This window comes from Fukomys damarensis, unplaced genomic scaffold (genome assembly GCF_012274545.1).
Source record: "Fukomys damarensis isolate Sample0158 unplaced genomic scaffold, DMR_v1.0_HiC HiC_scaffold_13, whole genome shotgun sequence".
Classification (NCBI taxonomy): domain Eukaryota; kingdom Metazoa; phylum Chordata; class Mammalia; order Rodentia; family Bathyergidae; genus Fukomys; species Fukomys damarensis.
In genome coordinates this window covers 6073443-6089514 of record NW_022900925.1, presented here as the reverse complement: position 1 = coordinate 6089514, position 16072 = coordinate 6073443, and the positions used below count along the sequence as shown (strand labels likewise).

The 16072-nt window shown below is 40.8% G+C and overlaps 1 protein-coding gene and 1 pseudogene across 6 annotated transcripts in view; both read left to right on the top strand.

The window, feature by feature from the left end:
- LOC117285834 overlaps window positions 1–1119 on the top strand; it is a 3347-nt pseudogene extending 2228 nt beyond the window's left edge.
- The window catches only part of Dnah9 (dynein axonemal heavy chain 9), a 331965-nt gene that overhangs the window by 312044 nt on the left and 3849 nt on the right, over window positions 1–16072 (top strand). For all 6 annotated transcript variants that reach the window (XM_010615004.2, XM_033762784.1, XM_010615000.2 and 3 more), the window contains 2 exons: window positions 4441–4623; window positions 12673–13062. In XM_010615004.2, coding sequence (XP_010613306.1) covers window positions 4441–4623; window positions 12673–13062 — 573 coding nt within the window. The remainder of the gene's footprint in view (window positions 1–4440; window positions 4624–12672; window positions 13063–16072) is intronic.

The window sequence follows — 16072 nt, the reverse complement described above, 5'->3', positions numbered from 1 at the left end:
AAAGAAAAGAAAAGCTGGACAACCTAAGCCTGTCAAGGTTGTTCAGGATAAAATCAATACAGAAGAGTTATAGTCTTACGTAAAGGAATTCATCCACTTACTGTATTTCAGGCATCTGGTGGTGAACCCCAGAGACTGTTGACTTGTGGTGATCAAGTCAGTATTATGCCCTCCCCACTTCACAGAGACTCACTCGAGTTCTTTTCAAATATTCTGAGGTTCCGTCTGTCTTGCTACCTCCAAGTCACCTCATGGCTCTTCTGTCGCTTGGAATTATCCCTGCCATGGTCCTGGATTGTGTCTATAGGGAAAGCCTGGTGTTGCCCACATATGAGGGGATCCCAGTACTGAACTGTTGGGGGGCTCTCCCCCTAGGAGCACAAAGAGCTGGAAACTCAGCTGTTGGAACAGTGTAGTGGAGACACAGTGCCGCTAAAGAGCAGAGCCTTCCCTCGGTGATGGGTTCAGTTCCAGAAGATACCTTAGAGGATATTACAGTGTGCGCTTGCTGCGTAAGTGATCTGAAGCACGGACTCAAGATCCAAGCAGCAAAACTGAATATTGATGGGAATGACAAACGTCCCTCACTACCCCCAAATGTCAACTGTCCATTGGATGGGGAGAAGATTTTACATATCCTGGGATCAAGCAGAGATTCAGTTGTGGAAATTCTTTTTGAACAGGTAATGAAGAGAAATCAGTTGCCATGTTAATACTGGATTCCCTTCTGCAGTGCCCAAACAACACCAGGAAACAACGTGCAGAGAACTTGGTGGTCATAGGTGGCACCTCTATGTTGCCAGGATTTCTGCACAAAGTTTCTTGCAGAGACAAGATATTTGGTAGAAAAACCAAAATACCAAAAAAGCACTTGGTACCAAGACATTCCGAATTCATTCTCCACCTGCAAAGGCTAATTGTGTGGTCTGGTTGGGAAGGGCTATTTTTGGAGCTCTGCAAGATATACTTGGGAGCCGTTCAGTTTCAAAGGAATATTATAATCAGATGGGTCGTATCCCTGATTGGGTCTCACTCAGTAATCCACCTTTAGAAATAATGTTTGATGTTGGAAAAGCTCAGTCACCTCTGATGAAGAGAGCATTTTCCACTGAGAAATAAAAGTTTGATTAAATACAACTTTATTTCACTTTAAATAGTTACGAGCAAACTGTACAAAGTATGTAGGGTGCTTTATTGTAGATAACTTTAGTGGAAGTAGAAGCTTCTCTGTATTTATTCTTTGCATTAAAGTTTAATTCATTTGAGAAAAAAATAAAATGAAAAAGAACTTCATAGAGGTAAATTTTGTAATAGCTAAAAATTGAAATCAGCCCAATTGCCCATCAACTGGGGAGACTGGATAAAGAAGATGTGGGATTTTTTAAAATATAAAATGGAGTACTACTCAGCCATAAAGAATGAGAAACTAGAGACGTTAAATGGATGCACATTGAGGCCATAGTGTTAAGAGAAATGAATAGGATACATTTGTGTATATACTGAATCGTTTCTCTGGTGTGAGAAACTGAAAGTGTAAATAAGGATAAAAGTGTATAATAGATAATGTGAACTAGGAAGAAAAGATCCAAAGGGGAAGTAGGAGGGGTAGGGGAAAGGAATAAATATGAGAAAAGGAAAAAATGGAAACAAAATCTATGTGAATAGGGAGGGATGGAGGGGTTGAAGGGAGGGCAAGGGAATGGGGAAAAAAAAAGAACCAAGGTGTATCATGTAAAGGTACAGATTTCCAATGATGCATGTTATCATACTGTATAACTAAAATGTATCAATTAATTTAATGAATAAAAATAAATAAGAACTAGGGGTATATCTCGGTGATAGAGTGCCCCAGGGTTTGATCTTCAGTGACTCCAAAAAAGAGTGAAATAATATTATTAAAAAAGAATAAGGCAAGTTCATATGTAATAATAAGGAAATGTGTTCCTGGTTTATTACAGGGTGAAAAGAGCAAGCTGGAAAAGGTGTAAGACAGATGAGAGAAAACATAATCAATACGATAAATGGGTAGATGAATAACGGATGGATGGGTAATAAGTAGATAATTGATAAGTGAATTGTGGGCAGATATACAGATGGGTGATCAGGGACAGAGTTATGTTCATTGAGAGACAACTGCAGGAATGTGAGCCAAAAAATTAATAGTTGCACAGTATTTTTCCCTCATTGAGACAAACAATCAAAATTGTGGGAGAGTCCTACTTTTAACATCATATGTATCCCTAGTGATTTTTCTGGTATGTGTTACTTTTCCAAAATTTTCTTTTTGGAAAAGCAGAAGTGTTGCTTGTAGAAATAAAGTAGATCACATTCCTCTGACCTACTCCTTCCTGAAGGGGCTCCTGGGGTTCCCTGAAAAGAGACAGTCCTGTATGTGTCTTAACCTACTACCTTTCCTATTCACCCTCTCCCACCTCACGCCTCCAAACCCTTCCTAGACTGATCACAGACAGGATAAAACTGCATCCCCACATCTGGTATATTTTGGAAAGACGTCGCCAGACTATCTTTTCCTCTTTTTGTAACATCCAAATGGCAGTTTACTGATACAGGGTTATTTCTTCGAATTCCACTCCAGACAGAAATATGATATAAATTTAGCCATTTGTCTTCCATCCTGGCAGCTTCTTTTGGGTACCATTAAAATTCCATTCCACTTTTTGCTATGACAGCACCAGAGAACCATTTGTGATGGGGTGTTGGGTTTCCAGTCTCTTTTTCTAACATCAGCTCTTTTCCTGGAGAATATATTATATGCTAACAATATGAGGCAAGGTGAATATTAATCATCCTTTACATTTATATAGTTCTTTATAGCTTTCAGACACTACCACATTCATCACCTTGTTTGATTTGATCTTTGCATCAACCCTGGGGGATCAAAAGGAGGCTGGCTAAAAAGAAACTCTTAGAAATTTTTACAGATAAAAAACGTGAGGCCTAAATGACTTGTTTACTAGAGTAAGCTAGCACTTCACTTGAGTGAAGCATAGCAGAACAGTATTAGTTCAGTCAGGGCTCTTTGATTGTAAGCAACAGACACTGATCTAGCTGAATGAGGCAGGAAGTATCTTATTGTATCAAAGGACAAAGACCACACTGGTACTAGGATTCTAGGGCGAAGGAATAGTGAGCAGGCCTTCCAGGGCACCTCCATCTCTCTCTGACTGCTTGGATCACACATTTCAGATTTTCATGCTCCTCAAGAAAATGATCTGATTGACCTCACTTGGGTCAGTAGAGGTGGGCCCAGGGGGTTTCCCCAAGAATGATAAAGAAAAGGTAATTTCCCAAAAGAGATAGAGACCTATTCCTAAAAGAAGGGGAAAGTGATGGTAGACAAGAACAACATCTGTGCACAAAGGCATCTAGAGCTTAGCTCTCAAGACTCCAGGAAAGGCTGGCATCAGCTTACACACCACCTCCCCATCTCAGTCTGCTGCCCATATGGCCTATTATGTCTGTACTTTGTTTCATTTTTCTTCCCCTGCAGACCTCCAGGGCTTTCTCATTTACTCCAAAATGGTAGAGTCAGCCTCAAAGTTCTTGCCTCAAAATAACCCAGAATCTCTGCACCTCAATTCCAATTTTCCAGGAGAAAGACCCTGATTGTTCTAGCTCCCTTAGTCTAATTAGCTGACAGTCTGTAAAAACAGAATCTTGGGTAGAAGAGGTTAACATGATAGATGGCAGGGCCTCTTCAAGAACTTAAGGATAGAAACTGCAGTATTGCCTCATGGAAACAGAACTATATGTGTAGGAGTGTGTGCGATGGTATGTGTATTATCAGTATTCTAGGATACAAGTAATTGTGTGAGCACATGCACGAGTTCAGAATGCTTAAGTCCTTATGCAAAGAGCATATTATTTGCACATCTTTTTGTATACTTTAAATCATCCCTGGGTTACTTATAATACCCAATACAATGTGTTATATAAATAGTTGTTATACTGTATTGTCTAGGGAATAACAAGAAGAAGTTTGTAAGTGTTCAGTAGAGGCACAGTTTATGCAGCATATTTCTGATCACTGGTTCTCATCAGTCCAGCTTCACATGGCTCCCAATGGCCATCTTAGGCCACAGTCTACTTACGGCTTTCTAGTTTGATCTCAATAGCTAACTGGGTCAGCTTCTGTGTCTTCCAACCCCAGTTCTTAGAAAGGCATCTCTGTTCATCTCTGTAAGCTGGTCACATAAGTCACAGGGAGCTGGCTGGCCTGCAGAGGGATCATCCACCCCATGGTCAGCCCTCAACCCCAGACCAAGTTCACTTATATAACCAGGCAGAAGCATGGCCAGGTGATGTGGGTAGAGGGAGCAGGTGATGGGTCAGCATCTCCAGTGCCACATACACAAAGTCAGATTCATCCTAGAGAATCAGAGCTCCCTTCTTAACCCTTTACTTTCTGCTTTGTGCCAGGTCAAGGCCCTTGTGGAAGAAATACTGGAACGAGTGACAGATGAGTTTAACATCCCAGAGCTGATGAGCAAAGTGGAGGAGCATACCCCCTACATTGTGGTTGCCTTACAGGAGTGTGATCGGATGAACAGTCTCACCAGGGAGATTCGGCGCTCACTGAGGGAGCTTGACCTGGGCTTAAAGGTAAGGGGAGGTCTTGGGAGGGAGGGGCACTGACAAAGGGCACAGCTGGACCCACCGCACAAAGAGGGACCTGGGAGCTGGGGAAACAACTGTTCTACCGCAACTTAAATGCCCAAAAATCAAAGACTGGGCATTAAGTTGTCTAAAAATAAACAACAAAACAAAACAAAAAACAAGATATTACATAAACGCTAGCATTTCTTTTGAGCAAACAAAGAACTAGTATTCTAGCACTCATTTAAACAAGTTTACTGTATTCACTATGATAGGATGTCAAGTTACCAGCATAGAACATTTTAAGTCTGTTCCCTAAATAACAAGTGGAACACCCTGCTACTTGTTGAGAGATAACTGAAGGGAATGTTGCCCTTTTACATTGGCATGTTTATTAAAAGGAATCACAATCTGGAGCTTGGGATGCAGCTCAGTGGTAGAGCACTTGCCAAGAATGCACTAAGCTCTGGGTTTGACCCAGTATGACCAAAATAAACAAATTATCATCATCATCATCATCATCATCATCATCATCATCCCAGGCAGAAGGAAATTAAGAGTCCAGGTTTGTAGCTAACAGTGAAAGCTCAGGCAAGCCCTGGAAGTCCAGCTGTGGAACATGCTGGTATCTTCATGTCTTGTTCTTGAGTTTGTACAACCATGGTAGTGTTTATAGGAAAAACAGCTGTGAATTTTTCACATGTAGAAACACAGGAACTGTGAAACAGACTGAAAAAATCTGTTAGTAGGAATTTTTTGTTCTGTTTTTTTGTTTTATTTACTTGCAATACAAAGACCTGAACTGAGAGACACTCTATCATTGAGATATGTACCCTAACCCTTTTTATTTTTTATTTTGAGACAGGGTCTCACTAAGTTGCCTAGGCTGGCCTTGCACTTGCAGTCTTCCTTCAGCTTCCCAAGTAGCTGGGATTACATATGCATGTCACTATGCCCAGCTAGTGAGGTTTTTTTAAAAAGTCTTTTCATTTCCTCTTCCCCCATATATGGGTGGAAGGAAATAAGAAAAAAAAATGAGACAGAAATGGGATGTTGAAAACTGACAGTGTTTGGTTATGTTTCCAAATTCTGCACCAGCTTGTAATCAAATGAAATATAAAACTCAAAAGAATAATCTCAAATGTACATAAGGTCTTTACCTGTCATCTTATGCATCCTCATTACTGTGGTGAGCAGGTAGACATTAGCAATTATCTTGAGTAGGTTTGCTGCAATCTTAGCTTACTGAATCCTTACAGTTTGATAGGCTATTTACCCATTCATCTTCCAGCTCATTCACTTTTCTCCTGAGAACCTTCACCATGGTTTTCTGTCATGAATCATATAGTGCGCCCGGGCAAAGATGAAGCGGGTGGTGGAGTTTCTCTCCTTCCAGTCTAGTTCAAGCAATGTTGATTGATGAGCTCTTTGGGCAAACCCCAGCACTCTGTGCTGAAGGATGTAAAAGAGACAGAAAGTGAAGCCTTCCCTTCCAGAAGGACAGTCTCGGGGTATGAGGGAGAAAACAAACACACAACAGCTTACAATACAAGGCAGAAATAATCAATCACCATACAAAGAGAAGCCAGGGAGGAAAGGAGAAACAGTCCTGTGAGTTAAGAACCTCAGAGAGAAGTCCATCGGTAGGCTTTGGTCAATGGGTAGATTGGGACAACAAGAGACAAGAGACTCTCAGACATACAGAGCAGCAGTGAGCCCAAAACCGAATCTTTATCTGCTTTGGCTGAAGCAAGGGATCTACTAAGGAGAGCAATGACAATATGGTGAGATTCCAAAAGACGACAGTACAATAACCCAGAGGTAAGCAGGACATTTTTCTACTGTTCCTTCATCCTCATTTTAAAATACTGTCAGGAAACCTTGTCTTATCAGGACAGTCCCTAAAACTGGCCTGGTCATCAGACCTACTGGAGGCTTTATCACAATACATAGTACATTTCCACCTGCTGGTCCGGCCATTGCCTGTTGCAAGGCCTGACAACCAGCAAGCAGGCAGTTCTCATGATGAGTCCATCTTGTGAAGCAAAGCATAAAGCAAGCAGGTAGAAGAAAGCGTCTGCAAAAGGGATTCACAGAAAAGTGAAGGTCCAAACGATGGCAGCAGCATTCAGAGAAAGGATTTTAGGTCTATGGAAGAGAGAAAGCTGAGCTGGCAAGAAATGAGAACAGAGCCGGGCGTGGTGGCGCACGCCTGTAATCCCACCACTCGGGAGGCTGAGGCAGGAGAATCGCTGTGAGTTCGAGACCAGCCTGGGCTACACAGTGAGTTCCAGGTCAGTCTCAGCTACATAGTGAGACCCTGTCTCACAAAACTAAAAAAAAAAGAAATGAGAACAGGAGAAGAAAGAGCAGGAAAGGGTGACTGAGGCAGGAGAGGCTCAAAGAACGGTCTAACATGTGAGTGGGCGGAGAGGGTCAGACTGCGCCCGTGCCTGTGAAGAGGAGCAGCAGGATCTTCCACTCTAAGCTTCCCACTGGGATATTGGAGGGAAGGTGCGCTTGGCTTTGCTGACTGGCTTTCCTGGCAGGGACAGGAGGAAGGAGGACATTCTGCTAGAGATGTCCCTTCTTTACTTTTTCTTTCTTTAACAGTCACTTTAAGACTATTTCAAGTTGAGTGTAGGAGTCATGGGGTGTTTCATGTCCCTTAGCACATCAGAAGGCGACCCAAATGCTCTGCCCAAACTGGACAACAGAGTTAGAAAGTGTCTGACTTTTTAAGTCATTAAATCTATACTCTTTGTACTTTTGTGTGTGTGTGTGTGTGTGTGTGTGTTTGTGTGTGTGTGTGTGTGTGTGTGTGTGTGTGGTGGCAATGTAATACTGGGAATTAAACCAAGGAACTCACACATGCTAGGCAAGTGGTCTACCACTAGCTATATCCCTAACTCTAATCTTAGCACTTATGATAAAGAAAAGTGTACTCGCAAATGAAAGCTAGTTGCAAAAATCATCTCCTGTTAAAGAAGGAATTGAGGAAAGCTGACCCTCAGGAGAAAGAACAGCAAGGAGAGTCTCAAGCAGGGATGTTGCCCCCATTCCCTCTCCAGTGCACAGCTGTGAACCCAGGGTAGCCCTGCTTCAGATGTGCAGAGGGCCCTTTTCCAAATGGAGGTCCCTACCCCTCACCCCCGAGATGAGCCCTTAGGTTTGGACTGGAACATATGAATCTAAACTTCTAATATGCTCCCTGACTTAAAGGAATGAAGGCCTACAGGAAAGGTCCTTTCCTCTGTATTATACCAATGAAAGATTATGAAAGCATTTATTTATAGGAATGAATAAAATAGATAAGGTCACAGCCAGACAGCCTTCATCATATCCAGAAAAAGGTGCCATGCAGCCTGAGGTTGTCCTAAAGTTACCCCTGCAGTGCAGAAACCACAGAAGCATATCACAGGACCCTAAAGGGCAAAATTTCTTAAGAGGAGGGCTTAGTATTTAAAGTTTTCTTTTTTAAGGGCAAAATATCCCAGTGATGAATGTAACTGTACTGTATACTTAAAAAGTACCAATAAACTCTATAGAATTTTAAAAATAAATAAAAAAGAAAGTTTTCTTTTTGTTGACTGGACCTGTGAACAAGTACATGCAGATATTAACATGGCACATAGATCCCAGCCAGGGAAGTAAAGGAAACCTGGCCTTGGACCAATGCAAGCAAGTTTCTCTACCGTCATATAGCGTGATCTCTCAGAAGAGCCCCCATACCCACAGTGTAGCCAGCCACACAATCTTCCTGTCCACCCACCTAAGCTTCTACAAATGTGTCGACTTTTTTTGCATGAATATCATTCAGAAGATACTGGCATGGGGCTGGGAATTTAGCTCAGTGGTGTTGCCGCCTGCCTCACAAGCACAAGGTCCCAAGTTCGATCCCCAGTACCAAAAAAAGAATATGCTGGCATGGAGTCTTTAGATACATTTCTCTCTTCCTGAGAAGGGGACACAGGGAAAATTAGTAAGGTGGTGGCAGGGTTCTGTGTGTCTTCTCAGCCCCTCCTCTGAAATTTGGCCCAAGGTTATGAGAAGACCTGAGTTCAGAACGCTGACTACAAGATGCACGCATTTTCTTTTGCTAAATTACTCCTGCTACTATGTTAAACCAGAACAACTTAAGAGACTGTACATTCTTTAAGTTTCCATCACTTGCACATTCAATTAGTAAGTGTAAAATCATTGCCAGAATAAATTATAATCTTATTAGAAGCAGATGTGAGAAATATTTAAGAAAGCCAAGTTAAAACATTTTACGTTCTTCTGCTATCAGGATGAATTTATATTTCTGAAGGGTGTTAAGAATTAAGTATTGCATTTTAAGTATATTTATTAGACCTTATTTTTTAGAGTAGTTTTTAAGTTCACAGCAAAATTGTGCAGTTGGTACGCAGATTTCCTACAGGCCCCTGTAACGACACACAAAGTACCCTTTTCCCGCCATCACCACCCCCACTACTGTGCTGCACTCATGACAGTGAATGAACCCACACTGGCCTACCCTTATCACCTGGAGTCCGTAGGTTGTCAGAGCTCACTCCTCCTGGCATTTGACTGTGGGTTTGGACAAACAAATAATGGCATGTAGCCACCACCACAGTATCACAAGTGTAGTTTCACTGCCTCTGTATCACATACACAGTATTTTATTTTATTTTATTTTTTGAGGCAGGGTCTCACTATGCAGTTCAAGCTGGTCTTCAACTCTCCTGGATGCTAGGTTTATAAGTACCCAACTTTAATCTTTTCTTATGCACACCATAAGAAAGTATAACAAAATTCATTGAAAGAGTTTACATCACTTCACTGAAGCATAGTTAAATTGTTGACTTAGCCCAGAGAGAGCCAGAAACAAAGGACTTTTCTGAGTAAGTTCATGAGATCAGCTGGCAGTGTCCAGATTTCCATTTGACGTCTGTATTTGTCTCACTCTGCCACAGTATGTGCCGTATGGGGCATTTTCATCACACTTCTTCCAGTGCTGCCAGCAGTCTACAACCTGACACATTAAGGGTCCTGTTGGCTCACGTCTTGAGAGAACTCCTAGATCAGGGCCTTTATTCCCCATAAACTCGTGTGACAGAAATCTTTCCCATATAAAATATAGCTCCATAGATGCACCTAAATTTTGTTTTGTTTTGAACTCAGGTCCTTGTGCTTGCAAGGCAGGCCACCGAACCACTGAGCTAAATCCCCGGCCCCAGTGCACCTAAATTTAATACAACCCAAAACAGTTCTGTGGAAAAGCTAATTTAATAGCATTATTTGTAATAAATCATGACTTCCACACATATTCTCTTAATCAGATTGGCAAGCAAGCAGTACTATTATAGCACATAAGCTTTTTTAGTTAAAACTGTAATATATAGGATTTTTAACATAGCCCTGATAAAAAAAAATTGCTACCATTTATATGAACAACAAAAAAAACAGCCTTTCTTCCTAACAAAGTGTTATTCCCTAGAGTTTCTATGATGACAGACACATCCCATGTCTGTGCTAATATAGGTACATGTGGCTACCAAACACACAAAATGTAGCTAATGTGACTAAGAAGCTGAATCTTTATTTTTATAATTTTAATTCATTTGCATTTAAATAAGTACATGTGGCTAGTAGCTGCTGTATCAGGTTACTGTAGGCCTAAAGTATCTGCATCTGAGTAATGCAGTGTAAGGCAAAAACAGTGGGTAAGGATTTGCCTTGTAACTGTTTGCCAAACCATCGAGTAGTTTTCCCATAACAAATAGCCCCTCACCCTGACACAAAGGAAGGAACGAAGAAAGGAAGGAAGGAGAGAGAGAGAGAAAGTCAAGGAAAGGAAGGAAGGGGAAAGAGAACACTCCCTAACGAATTTTATGAGAAAGAATTAAGTTGATAGCCAAATCAAAGCCATTATAAGAAAATGACAGATCAACAGTCCTCATGAATACAAATGCAAAAATCCTTAGCAAAATGTTAGTTCATCAAACCACAAAATGTAAGAAAAAGATAATACATCATGGCCAAATGGGGTTATCCCAGGAATGCAAGGTTGGTTTTAACATCTAAAAACCAAAGTTTACCATATTAATGTAAAATATTTTTTAAATGATCCTCTTTTTAAATTCATAAAAAGCATTTGATAAAATTTAAGCAAAATTGGACCAAATCTTTATTGCAAATCATCAGGAAAACAGAAATAGGCCACTGTGTTCTCTGGTGCATTGTGGCAGCCCCCACACTGGAGGGTGTACTTTTCTTCCTATTTTTACTTGGCCCAATGTCATTCTGAAGAGCCTGTCTATTTTCCTACCTTTAATAAAACTTTGCTACCATAAAAAAGAAATAGAGAATTTCCTCAAGTTAGAATATCTAGGAGGGCTGGGGATTTAGCTCAGTGGTTCCACCACCTGCCTTACAAGCACAAAGACCTGAATTTGATCCCCGGTACCAAAAAAAAAAAAGAATATCTAGGAAAAATGTAACATATTCAATTTTATTCATTTTAATAAAGGTATTATGCAGCAAGAAAAAGTTCCATAGATGAGGTCTCATAAAACAAATGGTATGCTTATCTTTGTTTATTTTTTCTTCCATACTAGATTTAATCTTTATACTTAATACTATTTTATTAAATAATCAGATATTTTATGGGAAACTGAATTAGTACATAAGCTATATATTGTAGCTAACAAATTATCACTTAACTGCAAATAAGGAAGACCTTATTGTCTGAGAAATTTGATTTGTGCTCAATAGTAAATGACATCCTACTTTCAGAAGGCTGTGTACACTGAGATTCATGAGAACTTTTTTTTCTCTTTTATCCTAATAATGGTATTCATTCCAGCAGACCATTAAGGAAGTCTACCAGAAGAAACTTGTTCACCTACTTTGAGGGCAGTCAAAAGTGACAGATAAAATGCACTTGTACTTCTTGTTGATTCTTTGTGACTTCAGACTCCCTTCACTAAAGTTGCCAGCCACCTCAATACATCTAAGTAGACACACAGGGTCATATTTATTTCCTCTCATTACAACAGGGTCTTTTTACTTGAGAGGGAAAATAAGTGTAATTCAGTCTGCACTCATTCATTCAGGCTGATCTATCTAATACTGGTGTGATTAGATGTTTATCTTTTCTTTAAAATACTAAGACATTGTATTAGTCAGCTTTCCCATCACTGGGGCAATATACCTGACACAACATAAAGGAGGAAAGATTTGATTTGGCTTACAGTTTGGGGAGATTCAGTCCATGGCTGTCTGGCCCCAAGGCAGAAACAACATGGTAGGAGGCACAGTAGAGAAAAGATGCTTACCTCATGGCAACCAGGAAGCAGAGAGAGAAGGGAAGAGCCAGGGAGGGAGGTACACCCTCCAAAGGCACACCCCCTGTGACCCAGCTCTTCCGACCAGGTCATACCTCCTAACACCACAGTTACCTATGAGCATAGGGCCCCTACAATCCAATCATGTTCCAAAAGCCCTTCCTTTGAACACCTGAGACTTCTGATATTCCAGATCAAAACCATAACAAAATTTAATTTAGAGACAGCTTTTGATGTAAACCTTGTTTTACAAATTCCATTTAGCAATTGAGAGAGGGTCTTTCAAAGTTGACTGTGTATCCAATAGCTTAACTTCTGAAGGAAATCCTTAATTTGGAGAAATACAGGTCTGTGCAGGCTTTGCCTCCTTGTCATTCTGAGCTCTATGCAGAAGTCTACAGTGCTAACTACAAAGGCTGCAGGATGAGTTTTAGGGTAGGTTAGAGCATTCTGGAACCCACAGATGGTTTAAGGTCCACAGTGAGAAGCACTTGTGTTCTCTGAAAGACTGTCATTAGATAATGGGACCAACATCTCTAGAGCAGGAAGGGTTTAAAAGGGCAAGGCTGAGATAAAACTTGCAAAGCAAGTACTAAATTTGGACAGTCATTGTTACCTACTGTGGAGTCATCTCTAATTCCTGGATACCATGAGCCAGAGGACTCTGAAACTGTTCCCAGAAACTTCCTACTTCCCCTAATCTTTCCCCTCTTGCTGTCTCCAGGGGGAGCTAACCATGACTAGTGACATGGAAAATTTACAGAATGCCCTGTACCTTGACACAGTGCCAGAGCCCTGGGACAGGCGAGCCTATCCTTCTACAGCAGGCCTGGCAACCTGGTTTCTGGACCTCCTCAATCGAATCAAGGAACTGGAGTCTTGGACAAATGACTTTGCAATGCCCTCCACTGTGTGGTTGACTGGCTTCTTCAATCCCCAGTCTTTTCTGACCGCCATCATGCAGTCTATGGCCCGCAAGAATGAATGGCCACTGGACCAGATGACCCTACAATGTGATGTGACAAAGAAGAACAAAGAGGATCTCAGGAGCCCCCCTCGGGAAGGAGCCTATGTCCATGGCCTCTTCATGGAAGGTGCCCGCTGGGATACACAGGTAAACCCAGGCATGAACCAAAGTGCATCCTGCTCTGGGCTGACTAAATAAAATTGCCTTCCATAACATGTGACTGCTAAAGGGATGCCCTGGAATCATTAACTTAAACTTTTTTTCCTGAAGGCCATTTGACCCTGTCACCACTAGTGAAAAGAGCACAGGTTTTGCAGTAAGAGAACAGACTGGTTAAAATAGTCTCGGCTCTGGAACCAGACAGACTGAACCTCATCACCACATGTTAATGTGATCTTGGATAGTTTTACCCTCAAGGTCTGTTTATGCATTGGGAAAAGCAAATGAATGACTATGTAAGACATTTGAATGGTTCCTGGCACAAAGACAGTGCTCAGAAAGTATTGGACTCAGCTCTTCCTGATGCTGTGTGACCCAAGAATATTATTTTACTAGCCTGATTCACTTTCAAGAGCTCTAGGTAGGTAGGAAATCCTTCTGCCTTTTAAAGCCTTTCCACGTTAGCAATGAAAAGCTATTAGATGTCATTTAAATTGGTATTCTGAAAGAACTTCTCCCTTAAGGCTAAGAAAATTTTGAGTCACCATAAGATTGTATCTCAGGTAGGAAACTGGCAAACAAGCACAGATGGCTGGGGTAATGAAATGAGGATAGATAACTCTAGAGTAAAGTTTATGGCGATCATACACACATGATCTAGAAGGAATGACGTCAAATATCCCACTGCATGGATGACACTAAATTATTCCTAGCAGATGACACTAAGATAACCAGGCAAAACAAAACTAGAAGATCCCAGGAGATCATAACAATAAGATACTGTATAGAGATGTAGCAGACTCAATAGTGTTACCCCACCATTCAGGTCACCCAGCACTTCAGAATGAGGCTTTCCGTAAGGCTAGGGATGGGGCACAGTGGTAGAGCACCTGTTTAGAATAAGCCCGTATTTAGAAATAGGGTCTTTGCAGATTGTAATCAGTTATGATGAGGCCACAGTGGATTAACATGGACCCTACTAGATCCATTGGCTAGCACCCTAAGAAGTCCATGTGAAGATGGTAGCAACGATTGGTGTGATGCTTCTACAAGCTAAAGAAAGCAAGATTTTTCAGTAACCACCAGAAGCCAGGAGAGATTTATGAGATGGTTTTGTTTTCAGAGTCTCCAGAGGACCAATCTTCCCAACACTTTAACTTTGAACTTCTGGCCTTCAGAAATGTAAGAGAACTTTCTTTCATTAAGGCAACAAGTTTGTGGCTGTTTGTTACACCAGAACAACAGGACCATGTTTAAACACCCTGAACTGTGAGAATGAAGTTGATTTTCCTCTCCTCTGAACACATGCAAAAGTCTCTCATTGAAGATCACATGTATATTGTATTAGAATTGCATAGAGGTTCTAGGGTAAGCCACAGCCAAAACACCAAAATGACAGAAGTCTGAAAAAGAAAGCACAGAAGCAGCTCAGAAGCTGCATATATCCCAAAGTTGCAAAGTATAATACTGAAATTAAAATTCAGTAGAGATTCAACAACAGATTTGAGTAGGCAGAAAAATCAGCAAACTAAAAAATAGATCTTGAGGTTATTCAGTCTAAGAAACAGCAGGAAAAAATAAAAAATAAAAAACCAGTTCCAGAGACCTGTGGGACACAATAAAGAATATCAACAAATGCAGAGTGGGAGTTTCATAAAGAGAGGAGAGACAAAGAGCCAGAAAGAAATAATAGAAGCCACACACAGTGGCACAAGCCTATAATCCCAGCATTAGGAGGGATATGAGTTTGAGGCCAACCTAGGCTACACAGCAAGTTCTGTGACAACTGGACTACACAGAAAGATCATCTCCTGAAAAGGAAGGAAGGCGGGGAGAATGATTGTGAAACTTTCTTAATTTGAAGAAAAACCTAAGTCTGCACAACCCTAGAAGTCCAATGAAATACAAATAAATAAAGAAATGCAATCTAGACATATTATAATCAACTTGATGAAAAATAAAGAAATCTTAAGAGCAGAAAAGGAACATATCACTTAAAAGATGCCCTCAATGAAATTAAGATCTGACTTCTCATCAGAAACCATGAAGCCCAGAAAGTGTAGGATGGCATACTCAAAGAGTTGAAAGAAAAGGCTTTCATTTAGGAATTCTATACCCAGCAAATCAGTCTTTCAAAAGCAAAAAAAAAAGGGCAGGGGATTTAGCTCCGTGGTTTGGTGGCCTGCCTTGCAAGCACAAGAACCCGAGTTCATTCCCCGGTACAAAAAAAAAAAAGCAAAAATATGACACATTCCCAGAGGAAGGGGAGAGGGGAGAGGGAGAAAGAGACAGGAAGACAGGAAAAATGAAAGGGAGAGAAGAGAAGGGGAGAGAGGATATGAGTAAGAGAGAGGAGATACAATACAAATACAGTGGACCCTTAAGTTACAACTGGCCTGATGGATGAACAACTTGGGTTTAATTAAGTTTATGGAAGATTCATTTTTCTCTTGTTATCTATATACCCAAGCATGTACCCAAGTAAACATCCAGATCTCAGCTGTACTGACTTACAACCAACTGAAATTACAAACAGACCTTGGGAACCTATCTAGTTTGTAAGTCAAAGGTCCACTGTGTATGCACAGGAATTTGTCATTAGCAGAAAATAATACAGGAGGCGCCTCAGAGTGAAACAAAAAAGATAGCAGACATAATAGAAGTTCACACAAAGAACGTATCAGTAAAGGTATACATTGCAAATATTAATGATATTATAAATGCACTTTTGTTTGTAAACAGCATTGTTCTATCTGATTTAAAGGACACCTGTATAAGGTAATAATTATAAATCAGTGTTGATAAGCATAAAATGCATAAAGAGGCAATCTGAATGATAAAAAGAACACAAAGAGAGTCCGGCGTGGTGGCACACGCTTGTAATCCCAGCACTCAGGAGGCTGAGGTAGGAGGATCACTGTGAGTTCAAGACCAGCCTGGGCTACATAGTGAGTTCCAGGTCAGTCTCAACTACATAGTGAGACCCTGTCTCAAAAAA